The 20370-nt window shown below is 49.5% G+C and overlaps 1 protein-coding gene across 2 annotated transcripts in view; it reads right to left on the bottom strand.

Moving 5' to 3' along the window:
- The window catches only part of DMTF1 (cyclin D binding myb like transcription factor 1), a 95863-nt gene that overhangs the window by 46529 nt on the left and 28964 nt on the right, over window positions 1–20370 (bottom strand). For both annotated transcript variants that reach the window (XM_075345234.1, XM_075345233.1), the window contains exon 7: window positions 5479–5511. In XM_075345234.1, the coding sequence (XP_075201349.1) occupies window positions 5479–5511 (33 nt within the window). The remainder of the gene's footprint in view (window positions 1–5478; window positions 5512–20370) is intronic.

Below are 20370 nucleotides of genomic sequence, written 5' to 3'. Positions count from 1 at the left end.
GTCCAAGTGCCCTGCGCTCCATGGTGGAGATATACTGCTCCCCAGCCGGATAGACTAGCATCCTGGTGAGGATCACCCGGGACGGGGCCAGGAAGGAGCGTCCCTGAGACAGAGGGGCCGAAGCCACCACTGAAACGAGCCCCTGGTCTGTGGCGAAGCCACCACCCCGTGGAAGGAGGAAGTCCGCTTGTTCCAACAGCGGAAAATGGCCAGCCGCAGAGGACGCAGATGGAACTGGGCAAGGGAATCGCTTCCATTGACGCCACAATCTGATCCAGCACCTGTATTAGGTGCTGGAACGACGTCGACCGCCAGCGGAGGGACTGCTGTTTGACTAAGGGCAGCTTCACAAGTGCCGACAGAGTCTCGAATTGCGTCCCTGGGTACGTGAACTTCTGGGTCGAAGTCAGAGTGGACTTGGACAGAATGACAAGCCACCCGAATTGGTTAGAGTGGCGAGAGTGAGCGAGGCACTCCGCTAACAGTCTGCACTGGATGAAGCCCTGACTAGAAGGCCGTCCAGGACAAAAGGATCACTGCCAACCCCTAGAGGTGCAGGACCGCAATCACAGCTGCCCCGACCTTGCGAATACTCGAGGGGCCGTGGCTAACCCCAAGGGAAGAGCCACGAATTGGACCACTCCGATTGCAAAACGTAGCCAACGCTGGTGTGAAACTGCGATTGGCACATGCAGATAGGCATCTCTGATGTCGATGGATGCTAGGGAATCTCCTTGGGTCATTGATTGATCGCAGAGACTCCATGCGAAAATGCCGCACCTGAACATGCTTGAGAAGCTTGAGATCCAGGTCGGAAGGCACCGCCCTCTTCGGGGACTAGGAATAGATTTAAGTAGAAATCTCAGAACCGTTCCCAGTCGGGAACCGGTACAATTACTCCATTGGCCTGCAAGAATGCCACGGCCCGTGAGAAGGCAGCGGCCTTGGAGCAGGGGGGAGTTGACAGAAAAAATCTGTTTGGCGGGCTGGATAGAATTCTATCCTGTAGCCGTGGGAGATGGTATCCCGCACCCACTGATCGGAGACGTGTTAAAACCATACGTCGCCAAAGTGGGAGAGCCTGCCACCGACCAAGGACGTTGCTGGCGTGGCCAGATAGCCAGGAGGAGGCTAACTTAGTGGCAGCAGCTCCTGCGGTCTTCTGAGGACGCGGCTTCGTGCGCCAGTTGGGTTTACGATCCTTGGCTGAGCTAGTGGACGAGGCCGAGGGCTTAGAGAACGATCAGATGGAGGAACGAAAGGAACGAAACCTCGACTGATTCCTGCCCTGGACAGGTTTCCTGGTTTAGGTTTGTGGCATGGAAGAACTCTTCCCGCCAAGAGCTTCCTTAATAATTTCATCCAGTTGTTCCCGAATAGTCTGGTCCCAGCAAAAGGTATCCCAGCAAGGAACTTCTTTAGAAGCATCTGCCTTCCACTCTCGAAGCCACAGGAGCCTGCGGATAGCGAGGAAATTAGCCGAGGCCACCGCAGTGCGGTGAGAGTCTCCAGCATGGCAGACATGGCATAGGATGAAAAGACTGAAGTCTGGAAGTTAAGGCAACCATTTCGGGCATAGAGTCCCTGTGAGGGAATGCATCTCCTCTAGAGAAGCAGAGATGGCTTTGAAAGCCCGCACTGCTGCAAAAGATGGGGACAACGAGGCCCCTGCCGCCTCCATACAGATTTGGCCAGAAGGACAACCTGGCGGACAGCAAAACCTTAAGTGAGGTGCCATCAGCCACTGATACAACGGTCCGGGCTGACCACTCCTTGACCACCTCTGGTGGAAAGGGAAAACTGTCATCAGAACCACGCTTTGGGAAGCGTTTGTCAGAGCAGACCCTGGGCTTGGTCACAGTGGCCTGAAAACTGGAGTGGTTAAGGAACACACTCCTTGTTCTCTTAGGCAAGGTAAACTGGTGCCTTTTTGCCAGAGAGGGTTGCTCCTCTGATACTGGCGGATTGAGGTCCAGTACAGAATTAATGTACAGTGGGATCCTTAGAGAGGTGCCGTCAGCCACTGATACAACTATCCGGGCTGAAAGTCTAGACACCGGAGGGTCCACCCTTGGTGAATGAGCCCACTCCTTGACCACCTCTGGTGGAAGGGGGAAACAGTCATCAGAACCACGCTTTGGGAGCGTCTGTCAGGACAGGCTCTGGGCTTGGTCACAGTGGGCTGAAAACTGGAGTGGTTAAGGAACACACTCCTTGTTCTCTTTAAGGTATACTGATGCCTTTCTGCCAGAGGGGGATGCTCCCCTGATACAGGCGGATTGAGGTCCAGTACAAATATAATGGACGCAATCAAATCATTAGCATCTGCATCACCTTCGGACAGATCAATGGTACATGAAGTAGCGTCCGAGCCCCTAGTAAAGACATCCTCCTCGTCCTGTGAGTCAGCTCGTGAATCAGAGCTGCGGGACGGGGAAGGACAGGGGACCCTGCGTCTCCATTTTAGGAGGACGGGGTCTGAGACCAGATGAAGAGTCCTCTGTGAGCTTTGCTGAGCGAGCCGTAGCAGCAGAAGCGCCCTGAGAAGGGGGCTAATGCATGCTCAGCAGAGTCCGGGACAGCTGTCCCCTGGAAAGAGCGGATTCTACCCAAACCGGGGGTTCAGTCACCGGAGCCGGAGCAGCTGGAGGAACCACTGATGAGCCTCCAGGCTGAGGGACCACTGTGTTTATGTGCTCGGTACAGGCAGTACGAGTCTACATGCAGTGCATATTAAAAACAGCCTTGCAGCCTTGCTCTGATGTGAGACATGCTGCAGAAGTGGGGGCTCTGTCCAGAATGACCCCCAGCAGAGTATATAAACAGCTGCACAACCGGAGGTTGTGGCTTGCCAGACCGTTTAACATGCATCTCTGTGCCCTCCAGTCCCCCAGCCCAGGCCCCCATTTGTCACAATGTGGTATCTCTGTGCCTATGCAGACATTGAGAACGCTGATAAAATGGCGACCGGAGCGAGGAGAGGGGGCGGGGCCTGCTCTGAGAACGGGCAAATGAGGTATACAGGGGAGGGAATCTTTCCTCAGTGAGGAGTGTCCGTTCCCTGTGCTGAACAGCCGCTGGGCGGAGCCGCACTGTCCCTCTGCATGACTGACATGCAGGGGCAGTGAAATCAAAACTAGGCCTCAGGCGAAGCCGGGGCCTAGATTTAAACATGCGGCCAGCGTGCAGGCACCATCGGCGCGGTTCTCCAGTGAAAACTGGAGAACCGGCCGGAAATGTTAACACGGTCATATAACACACTCTCCCCAATATATAAAGTACAAGGGACCCCTGGAAAGACCACTTTCTGTGGTAAAAACGTCTCAGTACTTAGCTTGTGAGACGCAGGTGCCAGGTCCCTGGCAGGTGAGCGCTCCGTCCGGCAGGATCCTGAAAGGGCTGCGGATGGAGACCGGTCTCCTGCAAAGCAGTGAGAACCGTGATGGCTCCCACTTCAAGCCAGAGCCCCAGGGGATGGTGAAGGAGCGCGGCATGTGAAGGCTCCAGCCTTGTAAAATCAACCTTAACAGCACCGCCGACACAGTGGGGTGAGAAGGGACATGCCGGGAGTCCAGACTGGACCCGCTTTTCTTCCAAATCTTTGAAATCAAAAATCAGAGAATGCATGTGTGTGTGTGACCTCCTGAACACAAAGCATTAAAACTGGCTAGGAATGGCTACCAGGGGGTGTATATGCTAGGAGGGAGGAGCTACACGTTTTGAGTGTAGTACTTTGTGTGTCCTCCGGAGGCAGAAGCTATACACCCATGGTCTGGGTCTCCCATAAGGAACGATGAAGAAAAGACAATCACATTATTATAGGTTTCTTTGGTGGCATTGCAGAAACATTGAAGGCTTTCTGCTGAGCAACCCCTGATGCTTCGGCTAACCATTAAGGTTTACAGCACTGGGACAGCAGAGACCAGCTTGTTATCTGCAGCTATACTGTAACTAAAGGCTGGCTATAAATTGCCATTATGTTCACTGCACGCTTATTCACATGTGACACAGAGGTGGCTGATTAACCATGCAAACACATCCCCCCCTTCTCTGAAAGGTCACTACACCTAAAAATCAATCCTGTCTATAATTGCTGTGCAAGCAGAAAGAAAAAAATATAGATAATTGTGCGTAATTTCAGCCTGGAGACAAACTGACGGTTTGGTCCTTCATTTGGACTAGTAATAAGAAGTTTGAAAATCCATTAACTCCTATGATTACTTCATTTAGTAAACTCAAAGGAGCAAAATGGATTTAGCAAATAAAGCATATTTATTGTCAGAAGTTAGAGATCAGTCCTGGACACGTAATGTGCACACAGATACAGGACTAATCACAGCTACAGTACACTATAACAGCTGTGTCTTGTAACAATGCTAATAACATACTGGTGACTGGCTCATGTGTCAAGGTTGGGAATTTAGGGAAAACAGCAAATTTGGTTTTTCGGGGTCACAGAGACGGAGTTCAAATCGATCTGCGCACATGTATGTAACTCGTATATTATAAAACATTCACAGTTATACAATTCAACATTTGACCTTGTGACGGGAACAAGGAGTAAAGATAAAGCCCCAGCTTCACATCCCAGCTGGTGAGAACTAGTGTGTTATGAATAACTCTTTGCTCATTGTTCATTTTGGCTTGATTATCTAGTTAACACATTCCTGTATGCACATCTTAGAATCATATTATGGCGTCTATGCAATTGTCATATAGACACACAGATAATTATGCAACGACATCTATACTTTGATCATTTACACACACAGATAATCTTATTACATTTGGACAAACGCCCTATAGCGTAGGCCTACCCTCACACATGCAGCCTTTATCTATCCCCCTTTTCTTCGAGATGGCTGGGCCATCTTGCAAACAATCACTTGAACCTTGTTTCACCCCCATCTCACCCCATTGTAGATTGTAAGCTCTTATGAGCAGGGTTGTCTTTATTTTTGCTTTAATTATTGTATCGTCTATAAGGGTTACTTATAATTGTTTTCCTATGAACCTTTGAATTGTAAAGCGCTGTGGTATTTAGAAATAAAGATTATTATTATTTCCGGAAAATTGAAATGGAAATTAGAAACTTTATTTGTGGAAATCATGATACATGCTCATTGGCAAAAGCCAGCATTATTTATCTCCGAGCTGAAAAGGGTTGTCCAGTTAAGTTTTTACCTATACGCTTTATAGGTGATAACTTTCTGCACCACTTAGATTGGGGAATTTGTATTCTCATTACAGAATGGCACAGCGTACGAGTGCCGGTCCCTTCATTCTCCATTGGGCTTCCAGCAAGAGCCAAGAGCAGTGCTTGGCAACGGATTTCTCACAACCGGTGCTTACAACACTGATTCCAGTGGTAGCAGTCACAGATCAAAAAATTATCACCTAACCTGCGGATACGTGATAACTTGATTTCATTGGACAACCCTTTTAAATCAAAAAAAATATATAGCTTAGGTTTCTTACTCTCTCAGTCTTTCAATTTCTGCATGTGTGTATCTGCAAAACAAAAAACACTGCAAATAACCATATATTCTGATGACAGACAGCATGGCAGCAAAAATATCCAAATCCAGGAAACACCATTTACCAAATAAAAGTAGTCTAATAATACACAATCCATACTGATAAAACATGGATACATAGTGAAATATACCTATATGCTATAAATTGTCAGGCTCGTTCATTGAAATTGGTCATGAACTCCACTGAGATTGATGACTAATCCTTATCATAGCGTATTGGTGCTGGTCTGACACCGTATACCGCACCTGATTATCCGTTAGCAGATTAGTAGGAGCTAAATAGGGTAGTGCTGATCAGTGCAAGTGGCCACTAAATAGTGTATGGTGCTGTGCTAACAGCTGATTGGTGGGGATGCTAAGTGCCATCTTGTATATAGATCATCAATATCATAGTAGTGTAAAGTCCCATATTGGTAAAAAAATGCAGACCTAAAGTAACTCCATGCCAGAAAATACACTGAAGGTAAAGATCACTAATATGAGTTGAGGTTATGTGTTAGGAATTACAAAAGACATTTGTCTAATCAAAAAACAGCATTAGGGTTAATTCAGAATGCAGATTCTCTGCAGATTTTAGCTTGTGATCTGCTCTAGTAAGGGTATGTGACCACGTAGCAGATTTGTGTACAGATTTTCTGCACACAAAACAAGTTTTGGCAGAAAAAAAACCCACGTGTTTTTCTTGTGTTTTCGCAGGAGCTTTTATGCATTCTTTTCCTGAATTTTTATGTCATCGCAGCATTCAGGAGGCAGGGAGAGGAATCGCTTACCTCTCCCTGGAGATCGAGTCCCTGTAATGCGATCACAGGGACCTGATCACTGGGTCATCACCGTGACAACCTCAAGTTACTGAGGTATGGATCGCCTTACAGACCATGCCAGATGCATGGTGTGTGAGGCGACGTGTCAGTGCTTTGAGTGCGGCACTGATAGAGATAACCCACTGCAGTCCTCAAGCTCGATCACTGCAGGGAATTATATCAGACGCCGGGAAAAACGCAGAAAAAAATTGACATGTTGCACATTTTTTCTGCACCAAAATCTGCAATATGTGCACAGCAAGTCAAGATTATCACAGGCTTTGCTGGGATGCGATTTTCCTTGCAGTATTGATTAAAATCTGAAAGAAAAATGCATGAAAAACGCAGCGTGGACACAGCCTAAAACTGTCAGTGGAATACAGTACAAGGGAAATTGATGAGATTTTACAAATCCGCCTCATGCTCTTTCTGTGCAAATTACAGTTAAGGTGCGTGCTCACGATCAGTGATTGCAGTGTTTTGGATGTAGCATGTTTTCGCTGAGTCCAAAATGCTGCCTTGTACAGTACAAGCAAAGTGGATGGGATTTCTAGAAATCTCGTGCCCACTGTGCTTGTTTTTTCCACAGCAAACACTGACCTGCAGAGCGTCTTTCCAGACCGCAGCATGTCAATTGTTTGCTGCGGATTCGCATGTATCCTCCGTAGAGAGAACAGAAACAGGAGTTCGCAGCGCACGGAACCCTGATGGTGGGTATGAGCAACTGCGATTTCCTGCGGAGGACACTCGCGGCCCCGCAGGTCAGGACCCGCTGCGTCCAGGACACAGTGAGTCCTGATCGTGGGTATATACCCTTAGGCTATGTGCACACGGTGCGTTTTTCTCGGCGTTTTTGCGCGTTTTTCGGGTGCGTTTTTGGCCTCAAAACTGCATGACTTTGCTTCCCCAGCAAAGTCTATGAGTTTTCATTTTTGCTGTCCCCACACAGCGTTTTTTTTCAGCTGCGTTTTTGTGGTGACCACAAAAACGCAGCATGTCAATTATTCCCGCGTTTTTCACTGCGCTTTTCATCCATTGAGTTCAATGGGATGTTGAAAGACGCAATGAGAAACGCAAATAGCTGCGTTTTGGTGCGTTTCTAAGACCAAAAACGCAGCTATAAGCGCAGGAGGTGGGTAGTAAAGTGACGTGTACAGGAAGAGGATTCCTTCTGTCAGTATAGACAGAAGCATGAATCCTCCCGGTACCGTCACCGCCGCGTCCATCTCCCGTCCTGTGCATGTATGCTGCCGTGCGGCGCCATGTACAGGCAGGAGGTGGAAGCGGCTGCGAAAACAAAAGTTAACAGTAGAATAAAAAAAAAAAAAGTTATACTCACCTGTCTGCAGCCTCGCGGTGCCATGCCCGCTCCCAGCTCCTGTCACGGTATCGCCACCCCCGCTTTGGCTGTGTGCAGTCTCCCCGGGGCAGGACCTTGCTTGCAGGACCTGGCGATGGATCACCTGATGCAGTCACCTGACGCATCAGCTGATCGAGTCTCGGGCTGACGCGGGCGCCCGGCCGGTATCAGCGGATGCGTCAGGAGACTTCATCCCTGATTACCGGCAGCTGCTGCAGCGATCGGACAGGATCAGACTCCCGCCCCATCGCTCCGGGAGCTGCCGGTAATTCAGCACATAAGTGAGTATTATTTTTTTTTTTTTTCTACTGATGCATCAGCTGATTGTATAATCGGCTTTTATACAATCAGCTGATGTGTGATGGGATTCACATCCTTTAACCTGACACATCATCTGATCGCTTTGCCTTCCAGCAAACCGATCAGATGATATTGGATCCTGATTGGACGGCGCGGGACCCTGACCCAGGATTACTGCGGAGGGGGGTTTATTTCAATAAAGATGGAGTCACTAATTGTGTTGTGTTTTATTTCTAATAAAAATATTTTTCTGTGTTGTGTTTTTTTTTTATCTTTACTAGAAATTCATGGTGGCCATGTCTAATATTGGCGTGACACCATGAATTTCGGGCTTAGGGCTAGCTGATAATATACAGCTAGCCCTAACTCCATTATTACCTGGCTAGCCACCCGGCATCAGGGCAGCCGGAAGAGTTGGATACAGCGCCAGAAGATGGCGCTTCTATGAAAGCGCCATTTTCTGGGGTGGCTGCGGGACTGCAATTCACAGAGGGGGTGCCCAGAAAGCATGGATTCCAATCCCCAGCTGCCTAGTTGTACCCGGCTGGACTCAAAAATGGGGCGAAGCTCACGTCATTTTTTTTTTTAAATTATTTCATGAAATAATTTAAAAAAAAAGGGCTTCCCTATATTTTTGGTTCCCAGCCGGGTACAAATAGGCAGCTGGGGGTTGGGGGCAGCCCGTACCTGCCTGCTGTACCCGGCTAGCATACAAAAATATGGCGAAGCCCACGTCATTTTTTTTTTTTGGGGGGGGCAAAGAAATCCTGCATACAGTCCTGGAAGGAGGATGCTGAGCCTTGTAGTTCGACAGCTGCTGTCTGCTCTCCTGCATACACTATTGGATGGAGGATGCTGAGCCTTGTAGTTCGACAGCTGCTGCTTGCTGTCCTGCATACACTATTGGATCGAGGATGCTGAGCCTTGTAGTTCTGCAGCTGTCTGCTCTTCTGCATACACTAGTGGAGAATGAAGAACACATTGAAGAAGGAAATGACATCAGACCTTTTTTTTTTTGTTCACTGATAAAAAACGCAGTGAGCAAAAACGCAGCAAAAAAACGCACCAAATCGCGGCAAAACGCGTGCGTTTTTTGCCGCGTTTTTTCGACGCAGGTGCGTTTTTGTGCGTTTTTAGCGGCCAAAAACGCACAAAAACGCAGCGTCAAAAAAACGCAGCGTGTGCACATAGCCTAACACTTCCAAATCAGTATGCATGAATTCAGAGGTAAATCAGCAACCAAATCTGCATATGATAGATGCAGAATTAACTGGAAGATCCAAGGCAGATTTGCACCGCATGTGAACTTACCCTTATTTTTCCCATTTTTAGAAAACCAGCCACATCTGTATAGTAGGATAATGTAACAAATGATGATACCATGTACTTTACTAGTTAAATACTTAAAGGGAAGGTGTCGCGGATTTTTATAATCCAAACAATGATTACTTGTAAGATAACATGAAGTTATAATGTTATCTTGCAATAAATAAAAGATGTCTTTTAGTTTTTATAATCTTTGAAAGCTGGCAATGGGGGCTGCCATGTCACATTCAAAGTTCTAGCACGACAGTGCAGCCTCAATTTACAGCACCTCATGGACATAAGGGATAGTAGTTGGATCCCGACCCCTTTAGTTCTGTTACTACTCAAATGGTAACGCCTATGTGGGCTGCCCAATTCCCAGCCGTGGGTGGGTTCAGCCGCCATTTTTCCATAGCCCACGATTTTGGCTGGATTGTATTTTTTCCCCCTACCGCCAGGATCTGAAGGAACAAGCAGCACCAGCTTCTGTCCTAACAGCTCCGCCTCCTAGAACAGAACCAGCCTTACCGACAGCTGAAGATCAGCGTTGATCCGTTGAGGGGCGGTGTGCAGCGGTGGAGGACCGGCGCTGACCTGTGGAGTAGCGTTGAACGGTGAAGCAGCGGTGGCGGACCGGTACTGATCAGTGGAGCAGCGTGCAGCGGTGGAGGAGCAGCGTTCATCTGTGGAGGAGCGGCGCTGATCGGTGGAGGAGCGGCGGCGTGCAGCGGTGGAGAAACGGCGCTGATCGGTGGAGGAGTAGCGGTGAAGGAGCGGCGCTAATCGGTGGAGCGGCGGCGTCCAGCGGTGTAGGAGCGGCGCTGATCGGTGGAGCGGTGGCGTGCACCTGAAGATAATAAACCACAGGAGAGTGACGGTGACAGATAACACACATATACATACTGTTACACATATACACAGACAGATCAGAGCCCCCACATATATACAGACGTAGCAGGCTCTAACCCCAGTCTGTATATATGTGGGGGCTCTGATCTGTCTGTGTATATGTGTAACAGTATGTATATGTGTGTTATCTGTCACAGTCACTCTCCTGTGGTTTATTATCTTCAGGTGCACGCCACCGATTAGCGCCTCTGCTACATCGCTGGACGCCGCCGCTCCACCGATTAGCACCGCTCCTTCACCGCTGCTCCTCCACCGATGTGTGTGTGTGTGTGTGTGTGTGTGTGTGTGTGTGTGTGTGTGTATATGTATGTATGTATGTATGTATGTATGTATGTATGTATGTATGTATGTATGTATGGCCCCGTCCGCCATGGCCCCGTCCCCCCACACCGATTGGCCGCTCGCCCAGGCTGCGCCCCCACACGGATTGGCCAGCCGCTCGCCCAGGCTCCGCCCCCCCCACAGATTGGCCTCTCGCCCCGGCACCCTGCAGGCATTGGCAATTCGGCCACGCCACGCCCCCCTCACGCAATGCACGCTAGCTCTGGCCCCGCCCCCTCCCTCCCCCCGCGCATTCCCCGAACTGACACGGCTGTCACGGAGGTGAGTACTGTACTCCCCCCCCCTCCCCCCCCCCCCCGCGCATTCCCCGAACTGACACGGCTGTCACGGAGGTGAGTACTGTACTCCCCCCCCACCCCCACCCCACCCCCGGCCCCCGCTCGCACGGGAGTGGTGTGGATACGTTGGTAACCATGCTCGCATGGTTACAAGCGCATCAAGGTCCTGCTGCGGCGGAAGATCCACACGCACACACATAACAGCACACACACAAACATACACACACATCAGATCACACTCATTCTCACACACACACACCTCACACACACCTCACATCGCATCCACACACTCACAGCATCCGGCGATATCGCTTGCTTCTCGGCCTCGATACTGTGCTGTTGTGACCTTCCAGGACCTGACGGAGGATCACATGGCCAGAGGCATGTGATATCTCCGGATGTTGTGAGTATCAGCGCGTATGTGCGATATCGTCAGTGTCTGTGTGTGTGAGTGTATGCGATCGGGTGTGTGTGAGTGGATGCGATCGGGTGTGTGTGAGTGGATGCGATCGGGTGTGTGTGAGTGGATGCGATCGGGTGTGTGTGAGTGGATGCGATCGGGTGTGTGTGAGTGTCGGCAGAGGAGCACGGCGTGCTGGAGGAGGCTGGGAGCAGAGAGGCTGATCATGGGGAAGGCTGGGAGGGGGAGGCTGATGCTGGGGGAGACTGGGAGGGGAAGGCTGATGCTGAAGGAGGCTGGGAGGGGGAGGCTGGGAGGAAGGAGGCTGGGAGGAGAGAGGCTGATCCTGGGGAAGGCTGGGAAGGGGAGGCTGATGCTGAGGGAGGCTGGAAGGAGAGAGGCTGATGCTGGGGGAGGCTGGAAGGAGAGAGGCTGAGGCTGGAAGGAGAGAGGCTGAGGCTGGAAGGAGAGAGGCTGATGCTGGGGAAGGCTGATGCTGAGGGAGGCTGGGAGGGGAAAGCTGATGCTGGGGAAGGCTGGGAGGACGGAGGCTGGGAGGAGAGAGGCTGATCCTGGGGAAGTCTGGGAGAGGGAGGCTGATGCTGGGGGAGGCTGGAAGGAGAGAGGCTGATGCTGGGGGAGGCTGGAAGGAGAGAGGCTGATGCTGGGGGAGGCTGGAAGGAGAGAGGCTAATGCTGGTGGAGGCTGATGCTGGGGGAGACTGGGAGGGGAAGGCTGATGCTGAGGGAGGCTGGGAGGTGGAGGCTGGGAGGAAGGAGGCTGGGAGGAGAGAGGCTGATCCTGGGGAAGGCTGGGAAAGGGAGGCTGATGCTGAGGGAGGCTGGAAGGAGAGAGGCTGATGCTGGTGGAGGCTGATGCTGGTGGAGGCTGATGCTTGGGGAGGCTGATGCTGGGGGAGGCTGATGCTGGGGGAGGCTGATGCTGGGGGAGGCTGATGCTGGGGGAGGCTGATGCTGGGGGAGGCTGATGCTGGGGGAGGCTGATGCTGGGGGAGACTGGGAGCGGAAGGCTGATGCTGAGGGAGGCTGGGAGCGGAAGGCTGGGAAGAAGGAGGCTGGGAGGAGAGAGGCTGATCCTGGGGAAGGCTGGGAAGAGGAGGCTGATGCTGAGGGAGGCTGGAAGGAGAGAGGCTGATGCTGGGGGAGGCTGGAAGGAGAGAGGCTGATGCTGGGGAAGGCTGGGAAGAGGAGGCTGATGCTGAGGGAGGCTGGAAGGAGAGAGGCTGATGCTGGGGGAGGCTGGAAGGAGAGAGGCTGAGGCTGGGGAAGGCTGATGCTGAGGGAGGCTGGGAGGGGAAAGCTGATGCTGGGGAAGGCTGGGAGAGGGAGGCTGATGCTGGAGGAGGCTGGAAGGAGAGAGGCTGATGCTGGCGGAGGCTGATGCTGGGGGAGGCTGGAAGGAGAGAGGCTGATGCTGGTGGAGGCTGATGCTTGGGGAGGCTGGGAGGAGGGAGGCTGGGAGAGGTAGGCTGAGAGAAGAGAGGCTGATGCGCACACACACACACACACACACACACGCGCGCGCACTGCACAACACACCACACACACACACACACACACACACACACACACTGGGAACCACAAACTGCCCTACACAGACACCCACACACACAGACAACGCTGCACACACACAACACCCAACACACAAACACCGCGGCACACACAAATATACGCACATACCGCACAACACACACATTGCACAAAACATACCTCCCCCAAAAACACACCACACACACACAACGCTACAGACACACAGCGCTCCACAAACAACGCAACACACACAACACACATACAACACCGCTCTCACCCCCCGTCACACCCAGACAACACCCAGAACATGTACAGCGCCTACACAAACACTTGGTAACTACACACAACAACATCTCTCTCTCATATATATATATATATATATATATATATATATAAATATAACAAAAATCATACATGAACTACACAATACGTAAATTCTAGAATACCCGATGCGTAGAATCGGGCCACCTTCTAGTATATATATAATTGCCTTATTCTGTCTGTCTGTCTTGCTCCAAAATTGTGTCCTTACGGTGACACAAAGCTGATTGGCCGCTGGGCTCGCCATGGCCCCGCCCCCCCCACGGATTGGCCGCTCGCCTAGGCTCCGCCCCCCCCACGGATTGGTCGCTCGCCTCGGCCTGGCCTCGCCCTCCGCATGGATTGGCCGCTCGCCCCGGCCCTCCGCACGCAGCGCCAGACATAACCTTGCGCTGCTGGGATCGTGACGGAGCCGGTGTACGCTGGTAACCATTATACACATCGGGTAACTAAGGTCCCTTAGTTACCCGATGTGTATCATAGTTACCAGTGTACACCGGCTCCGTCACGATCCCAGCAGCGCCAGACATACCCTTGCGATGCTGGGATCTTGACGGAGCTGGTGAACGCTGGTAACCATTATACACATCGGGTAACTAAGGTATATGGAGCACGATGGGGGGTGCGCAGCATGGGGGATGGGGCACGATGGGGGGTGCACACCTCCCCCCAACACACACACACACACACACACACAACACTGGGAACCACAAACACCGCCATACACAGACACCCACACACACAGACAACGCCGCACACACACACACACACACACACACACACACACAACACCCAACACCCAACACCCAAACACCGCGGCATACATATAATATACGCACATACCGCACAACACACACATTGCACAAAACATACCTCCCCCCAAAACACACCACACCCACACAAACCGCGCAACACACACACACACAACGCTATAAACACACAGCGCTCCACAAACAACGCAACACACATACAACACCGCTCTCACCCCCCGCCACACGCAGAACATGTACAGCGCCCTACACAAACACTTGGTAACTACACACAACAACATCTATATATATATATATATATATATAACAAAATCATACATGAACTACACAATACGTAAATTCTAGAATACCCGATGCGTAGAATCGGGCCACCTTCTAGTGTGTTTAATCAACAAGATACCGAAATTATTCATGCCACTTATAACAAGTAATTCAACCCAGAATTTGTCCCCAAATCAGGCAACAAATAAGTGGTTCATGTTAAAACATAATTTTTATTACATATATTAAAAAAAACATTACAAACATTAAAAAACAGATAAATCCTGTGGGGACCTGATATATACCCAGACACCAAATAACAGTCATAAAAGGGAAATATGTATTGGTAATATAGCCTCCAAATCCCATAAACTGATTTATGTACACCTGATGTATAAGATATATAATATATGAACTACAAAAAATGGATTACAGTACCAAAAATCATGTTATTGCCTACTGCCCTATCTTTCATGCATTACTACATATATAAAGTGGTGCTGCTAGTAAATTACCATGCAGCCACTAAGGCACTATAAGCACTGATAGTTATATATAATTCACACAGAATATGGGTTAATGAGTCAAAGTTCAAGCAATTGCCTGCTGCCCTATGCATTACTTCATATATAGTGGTGCTGCTAGAAACTACCATACAGCCACTGAGGCACTAAAAGCACTTGATAGCTATATATAATCCACACAAATATGGGTTAAAGTGCAAGAATTCAAGCTATTGCGTGCTGCCCTATTACAATATTGTGTCAATTCCTAATAACTTTGAGCCATAATAGCTACCTGATAATAAATAACCGCAGGATCTGGGTGATCGGTCCCTCCACCCCTATTGTAATAGGGCAGCAGGCAATAGCTTGAATTCTTGCACTTTAACCCATATTTGTGTGGATTATATATAGCTATCAAGTGCTTTTAGTGCCTCAGTGGCTGTATGGTAGTTTCTAGCAGCACCACTATATATGAAGTAATGCATAGGGCAGCAGGCAATTGCTTGAACTTTGACTCATTAACCCATATTCTGTGTGAATTATATATAACTATCAGTGCTTATAGTGCCTTAGTGGCTGCATGGTAATTTACTAGCAGCACCACTTTATATATGTAGTAATGCATGAAAGATAGGGCAGTAGGCAATAACATGATTTTTGGTACTGTAATCCATTTTTTGTAGTTCATATATTATATATCTTATACATCAGGTGTACATAAATCAGTTTATGGGATTTGGAGGCTATATTACCAATACATATTTCCCTTTTATGACTGTTATTTGGTGTCTGGGTATATATCAGGTCCCCACAGGATTTATCTGTTTTTTAATGTTTGTAATGTTTTTTTTTAATATATGTAATAAAAATTATGTTTTAACATGAACCACTTATTTGTTGCCTGATTTGGGGACAAATTCTGGGTTGAATCACCTTCTAGTGTGTGTATATTATTATATATATATATATATATATAATATGACTGTGGTTAGAGCCCCTTCCCCCTATATATATATATATATGACTATGCTTAGAGCCCCCCCCATATGTATATACACTGTTCACAGAGCCACAACACATATACACCTAGACTGTAAGATCAGCGCTCTCCTCTCCTGACTTCCTCTGTGCTGCTGTGGACCTGCTCCTTCCTCTGTGTCTCCATGAGCTCCTGTCAGATCAACGCTCTCCTCTCCTGACATCCTCTGTGCTGCTGTGGACCTGCTCCTTCCTCTGTGTCTCCGTGAGCTCCTGTAAGATCTGTGCTCTCCTTTCCTGACATTCTCTGTGCTGCTGTGGACCTGCTCCTTCCTCTGTGTCTGTCTGTGAGCCTCCTGTAAGATCTGTGCTCTCCACTCCTGACATTCTCTGTCCTGCTGTGGACCTGCTCCTTCCTCTGTGTCTGTCTGTGAGCTCCTGTCAGATCAGCGCTCACCTCCCCTGACATGCTCTGTGCTGCTGTGGACCTGCTCCTTCCTCTGTGTCTCCGTGAGCTCCTGTCAGATCAGTGCTCACCTCCCCTGACATCCTCTGTGCTGCTGTGGACCTGCTCCTTCCTCTGTGTCTGTCTGTGAGCTCCTGTCAGATCAGCGCTCACCTCCCCTGACATCCTCTGTGCTGCTGTGGACCTGCTCCTTCCTCTGTGTCTGTCTGTGAGCTCCTGTCAGATCAGCGCTCACCTCCCCTGACATTCTCTGTGCTCCTGCTCAAGAACACATTTCTCGTTTTGGCAAAAAATAAAAATGTTCTCTTTTCTGTGTACAACAGTTGTAAATAAAAAAGAAATTGTTTTACAATTGGATTGATGCCTTTTAATTTTCCAACCAACAAAACGTTTGTTTGCTACGACTGTATTTATTTTAATATATACAAGAAAAATAAGTCCGGCACTCAAAACGGGACAACAAGAAAAAGTAGAATCCAGATGATTTTTGCGGTTATTAATTTTTATTCTTTTGATTATTGCTACAATTTTTTCTTTTTATGTCCATAAGTAATAATGGTATCAACGTTTCGACAGAATCTGTCTTTTTTCCAAGACTGTCAGTAGGGACAAGTGAAAAGCAGAGAAAAAGCAATTGAATACGTATTTGACTCGATGAAAAGCGAAAGCACTATGTCCAGGGATCAAAAGAATAGGTGAAACACCTTGTGAATTATAAAACCAGAAGAAACATCCAGAATATGGCGTTATGCAATTTGCTATGCAAATGGTAAACCGAAGAGGAAGTAAGGGGGTGGCAGCACCCGCCGCCGCAGCTCACCCAGCGATACCCGCCGCCGCAGCTCATCCAGCGATGCCCGCCGCCGCAGCTCACCCAGTGATGCCCGTCGCCGCAGCTCACCCCAGCTTTGTGTGTGTGTGTGTGTGTGTGTGTGTGTGGCACAAGGTCCCCATTCGGGGTGATGTGTGTGTGTGTGTGTGTGTGTGGCACAAGGTCCCCATCAGGGGTGATGTGTGTGTGTGGGTGGCACAAGGTCCCCCATCAGGGGTGATGTGTGTGTGGCACGAGGTCCCCATCAGGGGTGATGTGTGTGTGTGTGTGTGTGTGTGTGTGTGGGTGGCACAAGGTCCCCATCAGGGGTGATGTGTGTGTGTGGCACAAGGTCCCCATCAGGGGTGATGTGTATGTGTGTGTGTGTGTGTGTGTCACAAGGTCCCCATCAGGGGTGATGTGTGTGTGTGTGGGTGGCACAAGGTCCCCATCAGGGGTGAGTGTGTGTGTGTGCGCGCCACTGCATGTGAGTACCTGTGTGTGTACCGGTGATACTGTCTGCTGAGCTGTGTATCTAATCCTGTGTGATACTGTTTGCATAGCTGTGTATCTAATCTCCTGTATGATACTGTCTGCTGAGCCGTGTCTCTAATCTCCTGTGTGATACTGTCTGCTGAGCCGTGTATCTAATCCTATCCTGTCTGCTGAGCCGTGTATCTAATCCTCTCCTGTGTGATACTGTCTGCTGAGCTGTGTATCTAATCCTATGGTGTGTGATACTGTCTGCTGAGCTGTGTATCTAATCCTCTCCTGTGTGATACTGTCTGCTGAGCTGGGTATCTAATCCTATCCTGTGTGATACTGTCTGCACGGCTGTGTATCTAATCCTATCGTGTGATACGGTCTGCTGAGCTGTGTATCTAATCCTCTCCTTTGAGATACTGTCTGCTGAGCTGTGTATCTAATCCTCTCCTGTGTGATACTGTCTGCAGGGCTGTGTATCTAATCCTATCCTGTGTGATACTGTCTGCTGAGCTGTGTATCTAATCCTATCCTGTGTGATACTGTCTGCTGAGCTGTGTATCTAATCCTATGGTGTGTGATACTGTCTGCTGAGCTGTGTATCTAATCCTCTCCTGTGTGATACTGTCTGCAGGGCTGTGTATCTAATCCTATCGTGTGATACTGTCTGCTGAGCTGTGTATCTAATCCTCTCCTGTGTGATACTGTCTGCTGAGCTGTGCATCTAATCCTCTCCTGTGTGATACTGTCTGCTGAGCTGTGTATCTAATCCTCTCCTGTGTGATACTGTCTGCTGAGCTGGGTATCTAATCCTATGGTGTGTGATACTGTCTGCTGAGCTGTGTATCTAATCCTCTCCTGTGTGATACTGTCTGCTGAGCTGTGCATCTAATCCTCTCCTGTGTGATACTGTCTGCTGAGCTGGGTATCTAATCCTATCCTGTGTGATACTGTCTGCTGAGCTGGGTATCTAATCCTATCCTGTGTGATACTGTCTGCTGAGCTTTGTATCTAATCCTCTCCTGAGTGATACTGTCTGCTGAGCTGTGTATCTAATCCTCTCCTGTGTGATACTGTCTGCTGAGCTGTGTATCTAATCCTCTCCTGTGTGATACTGTCTGCTGAGCTCTGTATCTAATCCTATCCTATGGGATACTGTCTGCTGAGCTGTGTATCTAATCCTATCCTGTGGGATACTGTCTGCTGAGCTGTGTATCTAATCCTATCCAGTGTGATACTGTCTGCTGAGCTGTGTATCTAATCCTATCCTGTGGGATACTGTCTGCTGAGCTGTGTATCTAATCCTCTCCTGTGTGACACTGTCTGCAGAGCCGTGTATCTACCGTATTTTTCGGACTATAAGACGCACCGGACTATAAGACGCACCCTGGTTTTAGAGGAGGAAAATAGGAAAATAAAATTTTAAGCAAAAAATGTGGTCATGACACACTTATGGGGCGAGTATCTGCTGCTGACACTTTTATGGGGGTAATGTCCCCAAATTCTCTACTAAGGTGCCGCATCCTGGTAATGATCCTCCCTGCCTGGTATATACAGTATATGTCTCTCATCCTGCTATATACCGTAATCCTGCCATATGGCCGCATCCTGCTATATACTGGCATGTGGCCGCATCCTGCTATATAACCCATCATGGCGGCATATGGCCCCATCTGGCTCATAATATGCCCCCATCTGGTTCATAATATGCCCCCATCCTGCTCATAATATGCCCCCATCCTGCTCATAATATGCCCCCATCCGGCTCATAATATGCCCCCATCCGGCTCATAATATGCCCCCATCCGGCTCATAATATGCCCCCATCCTGCTCATAATATGCCCCCATCCGGCTCATAATATGCCCCCATCCTGCTCATAATATGCCCCCATCTCTGGCTCATAATATGCCCCCATCTCTGGCTCATAATATGCCCCCATCTCTGGCTCATAATATGCCCCCATCTCTGGCTCATAATATGCCCCCATCCTGCTCATAATATGCCCCCATCCGGCTCATAATATGCCTCCATCCGGCTCATAATATGCCCCCATCTGGCTCATAATATGCCCCCATCCGGCTCATAATATGCCCCCATCCGGCTCATAATATGCCCCCATCCGGCTCATAATATGCCCCCATCCGGCTCATAATATGCCCCCATCCGGCTCATAATATGCCCCCATCCGGCTCATAATATGCCCCCATCCTGCTCATAATATGCCCCCATCCGGCTCATAATATGCCCCCATCCGGCTCATAATATGCCCCCATCCGGCTCATAATATGCCCCCATCCGGCTCATAATATGCCCCCATCCTGCTCATAATATGCCCCCATCCGGCTCATAATATGCCCCCATCCTGCTCATAATATGCCCCCATCCGGCTCATAATATGCCCCCATCTGGCTCATAATATGCCCCTATCTGGCTCATAATATGCCCCCATCCTGCTCATAATATGCCCCCATCCGGCTCATAATATGCCCCCATCCTGCTCATAATATGCCCCCATCCGGCTCATAATATATCCCCATCCGGCTCATAATATGCCCCCATCCGGCTCATAATATGCCCCCATCCGGCTCATAATATGCCCCCATCCGGCTCATAATATGCCCCCATCCGGCTCATAATATGCCCCCATCCTGCTCATAATATGCCCCCATCCTGCTCATAATATGCCCCCATCCTGCTCATCATATGCCCCCATCCTGCTCATAATATGCCCCCATCTGGCTCATAATATGCCCCCATCCGGCTCATAATATGCCCCCATCCTGGTGTATGGCCGCATCCTGTGGCACATAAAAAAATAAACGTTCATACTCACCTCACTTTACCTCACTCCCTGCAGCATCGCTCGTCCTCCCGTCTGTGTCAGCGGCAGCGCCGTTGATTGGAGCCGTTCCCATTGCCCTGCTGGATCGCGATCATCTCCTGTGTCTGTGCCAGTGTCCCGGCGGCTGCGTGTGGACACGTGCGCACAGC

Source organism: Anomaloglossus baeobatrachus, chromosome 4 (genome assembly GCF_048569485.1).
Source record: "Anomaloglossus baeobatrachus isolate aAnoBae1 chromosome 4, aAnoBae1.hap1, whole genome shotgun sequence".
NCBI lineage: Eukaryota > Metazoa > Chordata > Amphibia > Anura > Aromobatidae > Anomaloglossus > Anomaloglossus baeobatrachus.
Note: the sequence above shows the minus strand (reverse complement) of the source record. Positions and strands in the feature narration are given on the sequence as shown.